General features: G+C 36.7%; 1 protein-coding gene and 1 long non-coding RNA gene across 10 annotated transcripts in view; one reads left to right on the top strand and one right to left on the bottom strand.

The window, feature by feature from the left end:
* The window catches only part of LOC148044625 (uncharacterized), a 156,944-nt gene that overhangs the window by 111,918 nt on the left and 27,744 nt on the right, over positions 1–17,282 (top strand). The gene's annotated exons all lie outside the window — the stretch shown is intronic.
* The window catches only part of PTPRF (protein tyrosine phosphatase receptor type F), a 624,376-nt gene that overhangs the window by 71,999 nt on the left and 535,095 nt on the right, over positions 1–17,282 (bottom strand). For all 9 annotated transcript variants that reach the window (XM_087719818.1, XM_087719825.1, XM_087719822.1 and 6 more), the window contains 3 exons: positions 15,643–15,787; positions 6,637–6,942; positions 4,391–4,584 (listed from right to left, as the gene is read on the bottom strand). In XM_087719818.1, the coding sequence (XP_087575944.1) occupies positions 4,391–4,584; positions 6,637–6,942; positions 15,643–15,787 (645 nt within the window). The remainder of the gene's footprint in view (positions 1–4,390; positions 4,585–6,636; positions 6,943–15,642; positions 15,788–17,282) is intronic.

Raw genomic sequence — 17,282 nt, forward strand, 5'->3', positions numbered from 1 at the left:
TTAGGATGACCCAAGTCCTTTTGAATAGAGCAGGCTCAGAGGTTGTTAGGCATTTAGCTGACAAAATCCCTCAGATCTGCTCCAGTTAGACACCAGCCTTGGGCCAGGGTACAGTGTTGCTTTGTTTTCTGGGAGGGGTCTGATCCTGTTGGGGCTGAGGAAGTGGACAAGCCCTCATGATTGAACCTGCCCACATGTATATTAAATCCTTGTCTATATGCAAACTTCTTATTTTCTCCTATTTCTTTCTTGCTAGCAAAATATATTCAACTTTATTCATTTCCATTCCTAAATCAAAGAAGTAAGGACTGCTGGTTTTCAGCTGCTGTATTATATAATGACGATTATTTTCAGTTATAAACAGATATTCTTTAGTTTATTACATGCTTTGGATTATTTCCAAAAAGTGGATAATGACATTGCTAACAATAACAATCTTCCCCCAAAGAACATTATGGTATAAATGTATTAAAATATGACATATACATCACCACTGTTAAAGATAAATATATATATATTAGTAAAATATTCACCTCACAATTATACAATTGCTCTATTTCTTAAAAGAACAGGGTAGAAATATGTAATATGGGCCAGAAAAATGGTGGTGCATATTCAATTTTAAGTTTGCTTTTTTTAAAATGGTTACACTGTCAATTTCAACATACTATAATCTTTCACTTTCATCAGAGGATCCTCTGCTTTAGGAGCATCTCTGTGATGAAATCAGCTACAGCTAAATGTTTGAATTTATAAAACTGCTACCTACCAGATAAAACAGTTCTCTGCTAAAACAGCCCAATTGCTTCTTAAGTATTTAGTGTCACTGAGTAAGATAAATGGCTTTAAGGGAACCAAAGGCCTTGATAAAACATATCAGCTGCTGTTACTGCTTAGAGAGAGGTAACCAATGCAAGTAGAGCTAATGTTGGCAGTTGATATCACCAAATCTACAGTTCTAGTAAGAGCACCCAATAGATTAGTTTGACCAGGACTAGTCTGAGATTTATTTTCTGCCTTGTTTACAAACTGTTGCAAAGAAGGCCTGCCCTAGCACTACATATACAATTGCTGAATGCACATTCTTTACTTTAGCTGTCTGATTAAAGAATTACTGTGTGTGAGTTGGGCAGCCATACAAATCTACTTAATAAATAAAATAAAATTCTTTTTTTAAGAGCAGTGAATCTCATGTGGATCTTGTTAATGAAGCCAAACTGAATAGTTAAATAACTCTCTTTCTAGAGGAATAGTTGCTACCCAGGACCCACTTCTCAAGAGAGCAACAGCTATTTTAAAATCTTATTTCTGAGTTTATCTTACAAGTTGTCAATCAGTGTGTAGACACAAGGTAGACAATTAAATATCCTCCAGATTTTTTTGACAATTCTCATAAATTTCAGTCAATCTGACTAATCGCAAGAGTTCTGGAAGTTATATTCAGAATCAGGAAGATGCATAATGTCGTCTACTGTATATTCTTATTTTATCCTAAGTAAAATGATTTTCTCACTTGACAACTAAAATGAATACAGTACAGTCAAGTATCAAAATATTATGTGTCTTGGAATCTTGAATACAAATCAAAATATCCGAATATGACTGAAAGCCACAAAATATATTGGCACACAAAGCCCAGAGTAGAATTTAAATGTGCACAGCAGTGTGATTTTCTCTGATACTTGGAATCCAAAGTTACTGTCATATTAGTACCTTTAATTATTGTATTAGAAAAGCAGAATATGTTTATGTGGTAAACTATACAGTGGAGAGTACTGTCTCCTGAACTCTGCTAAAGTAATACATATAGGCAAATTCTTGAGATAAAGTAATGTTTCTCTGCCCATGTAGGACACAATGATTGATGCTGTCCTGCTAGCTACTTTTCAGCTGGAGGCAGAGACATAGCACAGAAATTTAGTTAAGTGTCTCTTATGGAGCAATCAGTTACTAAATTTGAATGAAAGAAGGAATATGTAATACTTTTAAATTTTTCCTTCTATTAGTTTTAAATACAGAATGAAGAACAGTATTTTATATATGACAAAATGTCCCTTTAAATATTCTTGACCAGATGAATGGAAAAGAGGACGTAAATGACAGAACAGTATTATTTATCAACGCTATGTGAAAAGGTCAGTGCATTTCTGATAATCTTTTAACATTTTATAAGGCAATATTATCTGAATGGTCAATATGAAAGCTGACTGCATTTCTGATGATAAGGTTCCCAATATTTTAGAGGGTGGTATTATCTGAATGGTTTTCTGGCTTTATGACAGTTCTCAGGCAGCTGGATCAAGTATATGATACATTGCTGCACCTTTAGCCTTTAAGCCTTTCACCTGACTGTGCTTGCAGCTTTTCCATCTGTCTGGTTGTCATCCAGAAACACCCACCCATATAAAAAAAACAAAAAACGGCAAGTGCCTTCAGGAAGGACAGATTATTGTAATTCCCATTCACACTGACTGATTCCTTGGATGAGATCTAGAATTAGCCTGCACACGTAGTTGACTTATTAATTTGCTAGGAATCTCTTGCTGTTTAAATGTATCCTCAGTTTAGTGCCTATGTTTCTACAAGAAACAATGACTGGAGACCAACTGAAAAATATCCCAACAAATATGTGTGAACAGTCAGAATGAAGCCTCTTTCTAGCAGAGAATTAATACAAATCTCATCTGGCAAATAAGACAAATAGAAAGCTTTGCAAGGCATGGTCTTAGACTATTATACTGCACCTCCATTTTTGAAGGATATACAGATTCCATTTTCTTTCAAGAAATAAAAGGCAAGCCATATCCATGAAGGATAATCAGATATATGTATAAACAGATAAAAGATATCTGTTATTCTGTGGCTGTTTCTGCATAGACTCTCTTACTTTCCTATACAAAATGTGGTGGTTCAATGGATTTAATTAAATTATTTAATTAAAGTATAATTAAATTATATTTATAGATTAACCATATAGTTTATTGAAGAGCAAATCTTTAGCCCTTGAGAAAGATAGCAAACTGATGAATTTTACCAGCTAAAGGGACAACTTTCTCAAAATCACTATGTAAAATCACTTTTTCGTATCTTCCCAGATACAAACATTTTGAAAAGATTCATAGAAATTCTGATGATCTAATCCAAGAAATATAATCCCGTGCTAATAGGTTCTTATTTCATTTCTCCTTCATTCTTAGGCTGGGCTTTATTTTCTAGTATATGAAAGGTGTGTGAGATTTATTTTCTTTTCTTATTGTTTGCTGTGCTTTGCTGCCTGTTGAGGGAGAGATAAATAATTCAACTATACTTAGGAAGAAAATCAATTAGTCTGTGCACTTGTCTTGTAATTCTACTGGGTGCCATTAAAAAATCTAGCTCACAACTGATCACCCCCAGCTTGTAACTGTAGAAACCTCAGGAACTACAGATTTTTTTTCAGCATGAATCCCACCCCCAATCCCTCCTGAATGCAAAAGGTATTCTGTCTTAGTAAGCAGAAAAACTACAAAAAATAGTTCAAACATAAGACTTAGTTTCTTCTTTATTTCAGTGACATTATGAGTATATTACTTGGTTACACAAAGCAACTCCTCATAAAATACTCAACTTCAAAGAGATGATAGGCAATGCTTATATTATCTTGCTCCCTGGATTATATTAAGAAGGACCTTAGATTTCTCAAAAACTATTTTATTCTAGTCAACCCTTTCATTACTGCTTTCATTTCAGAAAGTTCTTTGATTTGACAAATCATATTAATCCAATATAATAAACCTTATTAACTCTTGTAGTAAAATACAGAGCCATCAATAAAGCATAAATGTATTTCCAGCATACTACTGAAGAATCCCAGACTTTCCATTTAGAATGTCTTAATTAACGTTAGAAGGCAATTCTGAAACTCATTTAATCCATTTTTAGTGAAATTAGCAACATTTAATAACACTTAACCTTTTGAATGTGTTATTCAAAAAGCCCATTTAGTTGTATTTTCCTTAAACCTATTCCACAAATTGATTTCTTTAGATTAATCCTATCTTTTCATTCATTATTTGAATTTCATTATATGAGTTTATACTTGCAATCTCTAGTTACATGGTGTTGTATACCACATACTGTGCAGTTGGCCTTAAATTCTAAATTTATTTATTTATTTAGAATAAACAAAATGAATCTGTGGCCCTCAAGATGCATTTGGACTGTAGCTTCCATTATCCATGACCAATGACTCTGTGGATTAATTCAAAGAGTATCAGTTCAACACCATTTGGGATAATAGATTTCCCATCTGTGTTCATAGAAGTCCTATGAACCAAAATAATAATAATAATCACTGACATGCAGGTAATTCTGCAAATAAGTATGCATATTTATCAACCACAGAATTTACCTGGGATTCTGCTACCATGACATCTTTGATGACATGTGGTCCAACTGGTTCATTGTTCTCCATTTTTACATAGGTGACTTGGTAACCTCGAATTTGGCCATGCTGTTTGTTGGAGATGGGTGATTTCCAGGAAACACGAATTGCTGTTGAGTTCACTGACTCTACCTCCACTTTCCGTGGGGGAGCACTGGGCACTGCAATGTACATGGGAAAACTTAATTAGAGAGAAATCATGGTACCTTAATTGTGATTGCTTCCTCTAATCTTCACTCTTCAAATAGTTTTCTCAGTAACAAGTATTTCTGTACACACGTGTGTGTATATATAGACATGTCAGATTTCAAAGATTAACAGTGTATGGCATACATGTACAGCATCTTCGTTGGTTTAAGATATCCTGTTATTATAAGAAGATGCAAAGCTTTCCTCAGGAAACTAAGGATTCACCCCCCCCTCTCTCTTTGCATTAAAGAGAGAGCAGAGAACGGAAGCAGATTTATTAAAGAGGAAAGAAGCATTTAGAACAATGGCTTACGGTGAGTTGCTCCACTGCTACAGCAAAAGGCTGTTCTGAAGATTGAGATGCCTGCTTATGCTTCTAGGTTATAGGGTGCTTTTTAATAAAAAGTGAAAAATGGCAGTTGCCTGAAAAATTTCAATTTTCTTACAAGGACGTACTTTCTCATAAGGTAGTGTACAACCTATTTACTATTTGGCAAAATCGCATTCTTATTATTCTGGGTTCTTACACCTAGAGACAAAAATATCAATGCAAATTAAAAAAGAGCACAGAGGGAAAGGATGGAGGAATGCTCTCTCAAAGAAGCTTCTCCTTCTGCATATGAATGGGGCAATGCATTCATTTTAGAGTCCCCTGCTTGCCATACTGCTATTCAGTCTTAGCGTGGAAAACCATAAGAGCATTCAACTTTTGCAAAAGCAATCCAGGGCATCCAAAAGCACACAGTGCCTCAATTGTCAGTACAAGAGGAGGTTAATTGGAGACTGGGAAGTGGGTGAAATCTGCAAAAATGATTCCAGAAAAAAGATATGGCTGGCTGACAGTTGCTCAGCTTTAGGCAACACATTATTTTCCATAGATCTCACTCCTAATTGTAAATAGTTACTTGAAGAGGAGCATCAAGGGAAATCATGATTTAGCAAAGGAAAGGAGGACAGAATGATGTATGTTCTTCAGGCTTTCCAAAAAGCAAGTGGAAAGTAAATGTAGCCGTGTCTTAACATATTGACCCCTTTTCTTATTAGAGTTGGTTATGCCTTGAATATTACTTGTGACAGCTCTGCAGGGCCCAGCTTCTATGAATCTTACCTACAGAGCCTTATGCTAATGGCAACTACTCAGGGATTGACTTATGTTGGGGTAGTACACGTCACTCCAATTATGAAGAGTGTATTAACTAACAAATACATTTTAAGATACGAAAAAAGAGAGATTTCATTCACCTTACCTGCAATTTATGAAACTTCAGTGTTATTGGAAGCTTTCAAAATCACGCCTGAAAAAGCCTACCTGGGAGAGCCAACTATGCAGCCCTCAGATTAATGTTTCAAGTTTGCTAAGACATTTCTAGGGTAGTAGCTCCCCTCTAGCTAAGGCTTTCCTAAGTGAAAACTATAGCAAACAAATCAAGCAGCAGAACCTGCAGATGTGTTTCTTTTCCTGGGAAACAGTCCCTGAACATAGCTATGCATCACTTCCTAGAATTTCAGCAATGCAAGGAGTAATACAGCAGAGGCAGTAAAACCAAAGAATGCCTGCTCTCATTTTAAGAGTGGCTCTCTTTCTCCTATGTTTACTTATGGCCTCTCCAGTGTTTTGAGGCCAGAATGTAGCATAACAAGTGCCAGTCACTCTGAGTACTGTCAATCTGCCAACAGGAAACTTAAGTTGAGACCCTACAGACTTGTCTACCTAATGCTATACAATGTTTTGCTTCAATGTGTCCCTGATAGAGAGTTAAGAAGCAGATCTATATAGGTAGCAGCATTCTACACAACAGAACTTATCTCTGAATCTCACATGGACAAGACTCTTATTACTTATTGATTGACTCTGACTCACATTCTAACTGGCTATGATTATAAAGAAGCTGCTGTATTTCTAAAATAATTGAGGACATTGTTGTTTATATATTGTAGAGTAAGATCCAAGGTGCATTCCTAAGAAACAAACTTGTAACAATCAATAGAGTCCCTGTTACCTTTGACCATGTATCAAAACCTACCGTCTTCATCAGTGCGAACAGAGACAGGGATGCTCTCTGGTCCAGGACCAACATCTGTGTGGGCCCTCACCCACACTTTGTACTCTGTCCACTTCTCCAAGTTGCTGATCTCCCAGCTGGAGTGCTCATGTCCAATGCCCTCAACCACATGCTTGGTGTTGTCCTCTCCTTCCACTGCCTGGTACGCGATGGAATATTGCGTGATGACTCCATTGCGGCTCTGAGCCGGTGGTGGTACCCAACTTACCCGGATGGTGGTAGAGCTGATGCTTACACATGTGACCTCTTGGGGTGGGGCAGAAGGGGCTAGGTATAAATAAATGAAGTGGGAAGATGTAGGGAAATGGTTGGGCAAAACATACCAAGCACAGTGAGATCTTACCCAACCAAAAGAGATTCTCCTAATACAGAACAAAGTTTGCATTTCTTTTTATTTAAATATATATATATGCACATGAATTAGGTCTATTTGTGCCATTCACAGGATCACCAGCTGTGGTTACCATAGGATAAGTGTGCCATATATAGGAAAGAAAATTGGAAATCATAGAAAATACTTAGAAAAGAATAGAAAAGCAGAAGTCCCAAGAAAGAATGTGAGATCTAAAAAAGATAACAAACCAAGTAAGAATAATGTGTCACCTTTAAATAATTCAGTGTTATTCTTTCTGAGTAGTAGTATTTGAGCAATAATTTCATGGATACTTTTTGCTTAAACTGCTTAGAACATAATCTTAGAATACAAGGTCTACTGCATCTGATATATAGCGCCATAGCTTTTAAATTCCTGAGTAGGAATTGAAACAAGAATTATTAAGGCCCCGAAGAAAGTTTTTAAAGAGATAAAAATATGATTTGCAGGATAGAAATATCACTAAGTAGTGAAGGAATATTAAAATATCATTTTTTTATTTGGTAAGCAGAACAAAAATAAGTTAGCAAACATCAGAACAGGAATGTTTCATCTACTAAACTGGAGGAAAGATCAAGACAGTTATTAGGAAAAGCATAAGAATTATGTGAAAATTAAACTTAAACCTACACTTTAATTACCTGAGGATGCTAAAGGTATATGAATGGCATCTAAGCAAAAGTAGAGATAGAAACCAGCAAGGTAATATTGAAACAAATGCCAGAAGAATCTAAACAATTCTTCAAAGAACTGATAACGGAATACTTTCAAACAATAAAGTCACTTGAGTGTAAAATTTCTCATCTAGTCACAACATTAACAAACAATACTGAACAATACACGAACTCTTAACATATCCTGAGCCTGCAATGATGAAGTGAGGAAAGCTAAGGTTCATAACAAACAAAGGCTTGCAACAAAAGTAAAAAATAACAAAGAAAAAATCTTCTTCCAACATGTTAAAAATAAAAAAGAAGTCAAGGAAACAATTTGTCTATTGCTGGGAAAAAGTGGCAAGAAGGTAACAAGCAACAGGGAGAAAGCAAAACTACTTAACTCATTTTTTGCATCTGTCTTTACAAAGGGATAAAACAGTCCAACCTATCAAAAACAGCACCACAAAAATCAGATTAGGAATACAAAATGAAATAGGGAAGAAAATAGAAAGTGAGCACCTGTCTACTCTAGATGAGTTCAAATCACCAGGACTGGATGGATTACACCCCAGGATTCTGAAGGAACTGGCAGACGAGATCTCAGAACCACTGAACTATATCTTTCAAAGATCCTGGAGCACCGGAGAACTGCCAGAGAACTGGAAAAGAGCTGATGTAGTTCCCATCTTCTAAAAGTAAAAAAAAAAAAAGATCCAGAAACTACAGACCTATCAGCCTGACCTCAATACCAGGAAAATTCTGAAAAAGATAATGAAGCAACGAATCAGCAAACACCTAGAAGCAAACAAAATAATAACCAAAAGCCAACGTGGGTTTGTCAAAAACAGATCATGCCACACTAATCTTATTGCTTTCTTTGACAAAGTGACTAAAGGAATGTTGTCGATATAATTTACTTGGACTTCAGTAAGGCATTTGACAAAGTAGACCATAACCCACTACTTGATATAATAGAAAAATGTCAGTTAGACAGTATCACCACCAGATGGATTTGTAACTGGCTGACCAACTGCACGCAATGTGTAGTCCTCAATGGAACTGCATCTACGTGGAGGGAGGTAAACAATGGGGTACCCCAGGGCTCTGTTTTAGGCCCAGTACTCTTCAACATATTGATCAATGATTTAGATGAGGGGATAGATGGGGAACTCATTAAATTTGCAGACGACACCATGCTAGCAGGAATAACACTCCTGAAGATAGGCTTAAGATACAGAAGGATCTTGACAGACTTGAATATTGGGTGCTATCTAACAAAATGAAATTTAATAGTGACAAAAGTAAGGTTCTACATTTAGGCAAGAAAAAAAAATGCACAGGTACAGTGTAGGTGGTACCTTGCTCAATAGTGGTGATTGCGAGAGGGATCTTGGAGTCCTAGTGGACAATCACTTAAACATGAGCCAGCAGTGTGCTGAAGCTGCCAAAAAAGCCAACACAGTTCTAGGTTGCATAAACAGAGGGATAGAATCAAGATCATGTGTTAATACCATTTTATAATGCTTTGGTAAGGCCACACTTGGAATACTTCATCCAATTTTGGTTGCCATGATGTAAAAAAGATATGAGACTCTAGAACGAGAGCAGAGAACAGCAACAAAGATGATTAGGGGACTCGAGTATAAAACATATACAGAACCGTTGATAGAACTGGATATGTCTAGTCTTATGAAAAGAAGAACTAAGGGTGACATGATAGCAGTGTTCCGATATTTCAGAGGTTGCCACAAAGAAGAGGGAGTCAAACTATTCTCCAAAGCACCTGAGGAAGTAATGGATTGAAACTAATCAAGGAGAGAAGCAACTTAGAACTGAGGAGAAATTTCCTGACAGAACAATTAATCAGTGGAACAACTTGTTTCCAGAAGTTGTAAATGCTCCAACACTGGAAGTTTTAAAGAAGAGATTAAATAACAATTTGTCTGAAGTGGTGTAGGGTTTCCTGCCTAAGCAGAGGGTTGGACTAGAAGACCTCTAAAGTCCCTTTCAATTCTATTCTATGGGGGGAAAAGCTCAGATGATTGGAAAAAAAGAAAATACTGGATCTCACGAAAAAATGGTTAAGCTACATCAGATAGCCAAACTAAGAAAACAATGAAGACATTTAAATTTTTTTACTACAAGTACTGTTGCCTATTTAAATGTCAACTATCTGAAATAATTTCTCAGTTGCCAAATTGTAAATGTATAAGTGTGAAATAGGACTTAGATGTAAAACAGTTGCTATCCAATCATTCTCTTCTCAACCAGATCAGATTATGGGAAACCTTTTATGATTGATTGTTTCTGTTTATTAACTGATTATGTTAGGTCCACTATTGTTATTGTAACTGTAAAAAAGTAATTAAAATAACATAGTAAATGATCACAAAATTCTCTTAGGAATCTCACAAAAAGGTCCAAAGTATTCATATTAAAAGGTTAAGGAGTGTGTGGGTATCAAAGACATGACACAGCAGACAAATAGCATATGATTTAGATGCCATTTTATAGTGTGGATATTGCCCAAATCATGGAAGGTTATGCTAATTTTGATGCTCAAAAGATAATGAAACTCACCTCCTTTGAATTTCTAGTATTAATTATAAGCAAAAGCTGATTAAGAGCTGAGGTGGCGCAGTGGTTAGGGTGCAGTACTGTAGGCCACTTCAGCTGACTGTTATCTGCAGTTCAGCAGTTCTAATCTCACCGGCTCAAGGTTGACTCAGCCTTCCATCCTTCCGAGGTGGGTGAAATGAGGACCCAGATGGTGGGGGCGATATGCTGACTCTGTAAACCGCTTAAGGAGGGCTGAAAGCCCTATGAAGCGGTATATAAGTCTAACTGCTATTGCTATTGCTATTAACATCATAGCTTTTTTGAAAACATACTACTATATTTGAGAGTTAAGAAGTATAAAAGAGATTTATAGAAAACTATAGAACTGTAGGAAGCAATATGACATGTCTTAAATCAATGTTTGAAACATCAAAGTGCAACTCCATCAAAATTGATTTATTTCTGATACCCCAGTCTTCTCAAAATGGCTGCTATCTACAATATATCTTCACCAGTCTACCAGTGAGGTATGATACTAGCACATATATGTGGATATGCTAGGAATATCCAGCAGTAGAAGCTTTCTGGAAACAAGAACATTGAGTATTTTTTTCTTTTAAGACAACCGTTGAACATCAATACAAGCTGAATTTATAGCTCAGCCTGTGCACTGATTCCAATAGAAGTGCATTGTTCCTAATTATTTACTTGTTGTGGATGCCAGAATTTTTTTTTAACAAACCTTGCAAAAAATATGGGATCCTGTCACCAGACTTATGCTACTATGATAATCCTCCTCCATTAGATGGAAAATAATTGAGGATATTAATCAATGGAACAACATGCCTCCAGAAGTTGTGAATGCTCCAACACTGGACGTTTTTAAGATGACGTTGGATAGCCATTTGTCTGAAGTGGTGTAGGGTGTCCTGCCTAAGCAGGGAGTTGGACTAGAAGACCTTCAAGGTCTTTTCCAATTCTGTTATTCTATTCTCTTCTAATATGCTTTCTGGAATGCATTTATTGCTATCAGAGTTGTACAAAAATGCTTCGAAAACAATTGGGGAGGTTATACATAGCATTTTTCTGCTCTCTATTAAAATGGACTGGATTTTTAAGGATGCTGTTTAAACTAAAAAAGGGTACCACTTCTTTAAGAATTATATTAACTTTAAAGAGTGGGCTCCTGAAAGGAATATCATCTTTTATTCAGACTCACATGGAATCCTAAATAAAGTTGTGCACCTATTATTTATTGAAAATATACATACATATATACATACACACAAATAAGGAATACCCAAAAGCTGCTTTGCCTGTGAAATTTGGAAGCCCTTTCTCCTAATCATTTTGAAACATTCCACTACTTATTGTTTATACAAAAAGAAGAAAAGAAGAATCCTCCATAATCATGAATGTGATCAAATGATACCCTCTGCTATATATATATTTTCCACTGTAAGATGGAGAAACATTTGTTTCATTATCTGTGTCCACAGTAGACTGATTTGTATGATGTTTGATGTCCTGGTATTCCAAGTTATGATATTTCCCTTTTGATGTTTCTTTTGTTACGTGTGTTAAATAACATTTTTTAAATGATAAAGCAGGCTTGCAAGCTCAATTTGCCTAGAAATTTGACTAGTAAAGGAAGAAAGTCAAGACCGCAAAAGTCAAAGCTAAAGAGAAAGAAACATGAGGTACCAAGAAACAGGTAGTAAACATGCAGGTTCCCTGGGTACAAACAGCTAAGCAGTTCCTTCCACACCTGACGCATAAACGTTTTGGAAATTGAGATAAATTTTTTTTTATGCTACTTGACAAAACTCATGGCAATTAGACAAAGGAGAAATGAAACAAGTTTAACAAAGTACAGTAAGTGAACCATGTGAGGCACAAAATTACTTTTGACTGCTGATAGCTAATGGCTGGGTAAGAATCTCATCTGTGAGAGTGCCAATACACAAACAGCAAATTAACAATAAAGAGGTTAAAATAAAATTAAACAATGGAAGCCTAAAGAAACCTGAATGAGATATAAAAATATATATACCAACATGTATCTAGAAATTATGCAGTCAATGTCACAACATTCACCATGTTCATACAGACAACATACCACATTTGCAATGCCTTGATTAAATTTTCTCTGTACAAAGGCCAGCAGTTCATGCTGATATGATGAATACCAGGCCCTTAATAATGTAATTCCAATGTATTTTTGAAGGATTGAACGAATAGATCATTCTCATAATGCTGGAAGCAACATCACTCTGTACAATGGCAACATAACTACATCCAGAATTAAGAGAACATTTGGCAAGTAGTTTTCTTTGTAATATTTACATTCATCTAAGTTCTAGATATTTTCTTTTAGCTTTCCTTTTTATCCAGGCTAGATCTGAAGTTGGTATACAGGCTTGTAATGCCAGTTGCTCAAAGTGCCACCTAGTTTTAAGTGTATAATCTTTGATAGTTTAATTATTCAAATCTTTACTTATAACCTTGAATCCAATGGATTGAAAGAAGAATAAAACATCTACTTCCTCTACCAGTTCTCTATTCCAAAGGACCCTCTATAGTGAGTGCTTTACAGTGGTTGATGGGCTAGTGGCTTAAACATGTGTGCAAAATAATGTGCACCATTATGCAAAAAACACAACTTAAGTTCTTGTACCAGATGTTGGGATACAAATGCAAATAACAGCCCTCATCAGGACATTACTGCACGTGTCATTTTAATATAATCCCAGTTTGCTGTAGATGACTATAGACACTGAAGTAATGTTAAACATGATTAAAGTGAACCTGTAGACTGATTAGAATATCTGAAATAATTTCCTTATAATTTAATCATTACAGAAATCTTACACACTTGGCCTTGCAATATAGAGCAGGACTGGAAAATCCTTAATGGCTAGAAATAAGGGAGAGCAAGAAGTGCTGTGGATGAGTTAATGATGCAGAACGTCATATAATGGGTGTGGATGGGGTAAATATATATTTTTATTGTTTTACTTTTTAAGCTGTTTTAAGTCTATTTAATGACTGAAAAGTCCTGAAATTTTTCTTGCCTCAAAATGATGAAATATCTTATTTCAGGTTTTCAGCGGTTTGTCCAGCCCACATCCTGTTTTGGCACAGAGATATAAGCATCATCCAGAAAAATTAATATCAGAGACCTATCAACTAAGTTCAGGGACCTCTTCCCTATTTCTATCTTCAGTGCCAACTTAACATACAATCTTTCGCTGCAGACTGGGATCTGCAACTGCTTATAACACACTATCAGGATTATCCTCCCTTATTACAGGGTAGGCAAAATAGCTCCTCTGGGAGTCACACACATTTCTTTCTGCTGCTAATTCTGGATGTATTTTAATTTGCAAGTGGATGGAAGTGTTTTTAAATGAAAGAGTCTTGAGACGCCTAATCACTTTTTATTCCCTAGAATGTTCCTATGCCCAACATCAACTCAGAAACAGTATTAGGGAGGTAATATAACACAAAATAACAGGCAGTGCTTCATTCTGCTATCGACTCTAGTGGACCTGAAGAAAGAAATGAACCTCTCTGCCCCATCTAGTAAGGCAGTCAAAAGAGAACTTTGAAGTTACTAGGGAAGAGTTCATGAAATCACCAGGACTAGGATAAGAATGGTGTTTTGATAGGTTTGAAAAAGTCAGGAGTCTACAGACAATGGGAGACAACACAGTGCAGATAGAGTATGGAAGGTCTGTTTATAAATATCCATGTGAGTTTTTAAATACATATGTTATGTAACAGAGAGTATAAATTATCTGGAGATATTCTATGAGAGAGGGAATCACACGAATGGTTCAAGAGTGGTATGTGTGATAGAAGCGTGGGTTAACAGAAAGAGTGGGGGGAAGTAGATCCTAAATTGGGGAAGCTGTAGGTTCAAAGGAGTGGCTGCATATTTTGATTTAAATTATGTGATAAAGCTGGAGCAATCACAGCAGCTATTTAAAGAATGGATTACCCCCATTGCATATTTTTGTGATAGAACTTATCATACTCTACACTCTCAAAATGCAAATGTGCCTAACAAGCCAAAATATTGCACTCTAACCGCTCAGTTACACACAGCCTTGCATCACAATTCACATCTATCATATTTCACATCTGTATTACTCTGTTTCTGAGATCTGTCCTTTTTGTTTAAGTACAATGATTGGGAAAGTACCCATTTTCTCTCTACTGATTCATGTATTTCTTCAGTAGCTGCTACCAGTTCTATAAATATCCCCATCCAATATATTCTCCAATATTTAATATTTATAATATCTACATGTGGGTATCCTTTGATCTAATTTATTGGTTTGGCACTTCCTTGGTTTGACACTACAATTCCACAAACAGGGCTGCTGGAGTCCTTATAAGTGATATGCTGCTAATAAGAAAATGAAAGGTAATTTCAATCACAAGTGGAGCAGTTCCACCCTGAACTGATTCTAGTTGGGAAAGCATTGGCTGACCAGAAAGCTCTGCTGTTATTGCCTTCATTTGTTGCCCCATGGAGTCACTAAAGTCTTGACAGATGGTACAAACAGAAATGTCTCACTTCCACCCTGAATGTTTTCATAAAAGCAAGCCCTCAAATCACCAGTGAAAACAACCTTATCTCAGAGCTTTTTAATAGCCTTAATCTGCTTACGTGCTACATTCTGAGCTGCCAATAAGTGAACTGAGCTTATACTTCACCAGCACATGGGCTGAGAAGAGAATAAAAAGCAATCCAGTGTCAGTCATCTTTTCATCTGATTAATTTTACTGTTGCCTGGTATTATATATAGTATGCAACATGGCATACCACACTACTTAATTCAGCATTCATTCTCTGCAGAATGTGTTAATGATTTTCTCTTCTTATAGAGATTGGAACTGCTCTTTTCCAAGTGAATTCATAGAAATGTGCAACGGCAATAACATAATGTGTATAGCACATAGACAGGTGGATGTCCTGGGATGTAAGGATATGAGCAAGGGTGTTTCTCAAAGGGATATGAGCACATGCAGAGCAGGGATATTCATGCACAAGGTTCAGAGATTGAGTATCTTGTTTGCAATTGAATGGAGGGTGGGAGAGGATGCAGTAAAACTCACAGAGACAGGGAATGCATCCTGTCTATTTGCTTTCCCCTGTAAGTCTGTGAGTCTACCTGTTAAAAGGGCATGATCTGAAAGAGAAACAACACTTACCCTGGCCAAATGGGCTCTTGCTTCAGAACCATAGGTGGCTTGTCATTCCTTATTTCTCTAGGCAACGGTTCTAACCCCCTATTAACTCACACAGTGGCAACAGAATTTCCCCCCTCTCCTCTGCTTACATTCCCATAGCCATATAGAGACACTTACTGGACTGTGCTGTCCGAGCTTCCAAAATTGGAGTAAGGACTCCTAGTCCCTGCTCAGACCAGGCTCCTAGTTGAAATTTGTAGAGTGTGTCTGGCTTGAGCCCTTCAACTGCATAAGATGAAGTCTGGTCAAATTCCACCTTATGCTGGAAAAGATAAGAGTCATTTTCTTTTTATTTGGAGGGGAAATAAGGAAAGCCAACCTTTAATGCTTCTTTTGTTCTTAAACCATTTGCCCATCAATATTTGCAGATTATTCAAGTCAACAATACAACCCAAGTGACCGAATCCAAGTTACTGAATTTGCATAATAGTAGGAAAATCATTATCTTCAAATTGAGGACACTAACATAGCACAGTCTTGTGCTCTTCGGAAACAAAATATCTATCAGAAATGCAACCACAGCATTCTGCAACATGTCAGTATAAAAATGTCAGGAAAGCAAAAAGAATGAATTTTCCCTCCCAGCATTTTGTTATGTTAAGTAGCTTTTAAATCACAGTTTGAGCAAATAATATAGAAATTTTATATACAAACACATACACAGAGACACTACTCTCTTGGCTGTAGTGTCCAGAAGGGGTCTTGGATAGTACTGTGCATTCCACAATTTTGTACAGGTAGCTCTCAAACTTACAACAGTACATTTAGTGAGGATTCAAAATTACAATGGCATTGAAGAAAGTGACTTATGACCATTTTCACACTTATGACCATTGTAGCATCCCCATGGTCACCTGGTGAAAATTTAAATGCTTGGCATCTGATTTATATTTATGACATTTGCAGTGCCCTGCAAATGTCATAAATATGATCCTCTTTTATGACCTTCTGACAAGCAAAGTCAACGAGGAAGCCAGATACACATAACAACTGTGTTGTTAACACTACAGTGATTCATTTAACAACTGTGGCAAGGAAGGTCATAAAATGGGGCAAAACTCACTTAACAAATGCTTCATTTAGCAGCAGAAATTTGGGATTCAATTGTGATCGTAAGTCGAGGATTACCTATATAATTATTGAAAAGTCACAGAAGTTACAAACACAATTTGTTGGTCACCAACAAATCAGCAACCAGAGTATTTCATTGCCTCTAAGTGTTAGTGTATAAAATTGCGAAGAAAAGATATGAAAGATAAAGAGTTATGCCTACCGAAAATTCAGTCAGAAAGGTACTTAATAGAATTTCTAGTGAATATATCAGCTGGGCTTCAGAACTTTATCCCATCAGCAGCAGAAACTAACAGGCACATACAGATTTGTTTTCATTTGTATAATTCATACCACAAAATCCAGTATTACAGAATTCCAGTAATTTTCAGGCACAGAGAACACAGAGCCTTAGTCTAATATCATACTAATATCAAAATCATCCTGCGCATGTGCGGGTTTGGAATGGCGACCGGGCTTTTTCGCTCTACATTAACCTGGCGAAAAAGCACCGGGAAGCCCCCAAACGGACCGCAAAAATTGTTGGGAACAGCGCCTGGGAGAGCCTAAGACCCCCGGATCCCACAGGACCTGTTGAAATCCGGAGGCTCGCATTTTCATCGTAACGACAGCCTGGGCTACCCAGCTGTGCGAGGACGGCGGCGACGGCGGCGCGCGGCGGTGAGAGCGGCGCGCGGGCGTTCGGA

This window comes from Thamnophis sirtalis, unplaced genomic scaffold (genome assembly GCF_051295495.1).
Source record: "Thamnophis sirtalis isolate CommonGarterSnake01/CBP01778 unplaced genomic scaffold, rThaSir2_p1.2 scaffold_7, whole genome shotgun sequence".
NCBI lineage: Eukaryota > Metazoa > Chordata > Lepidosauria > Squamata > Natricidae > Thamnophis > Thamnophis sirtalis.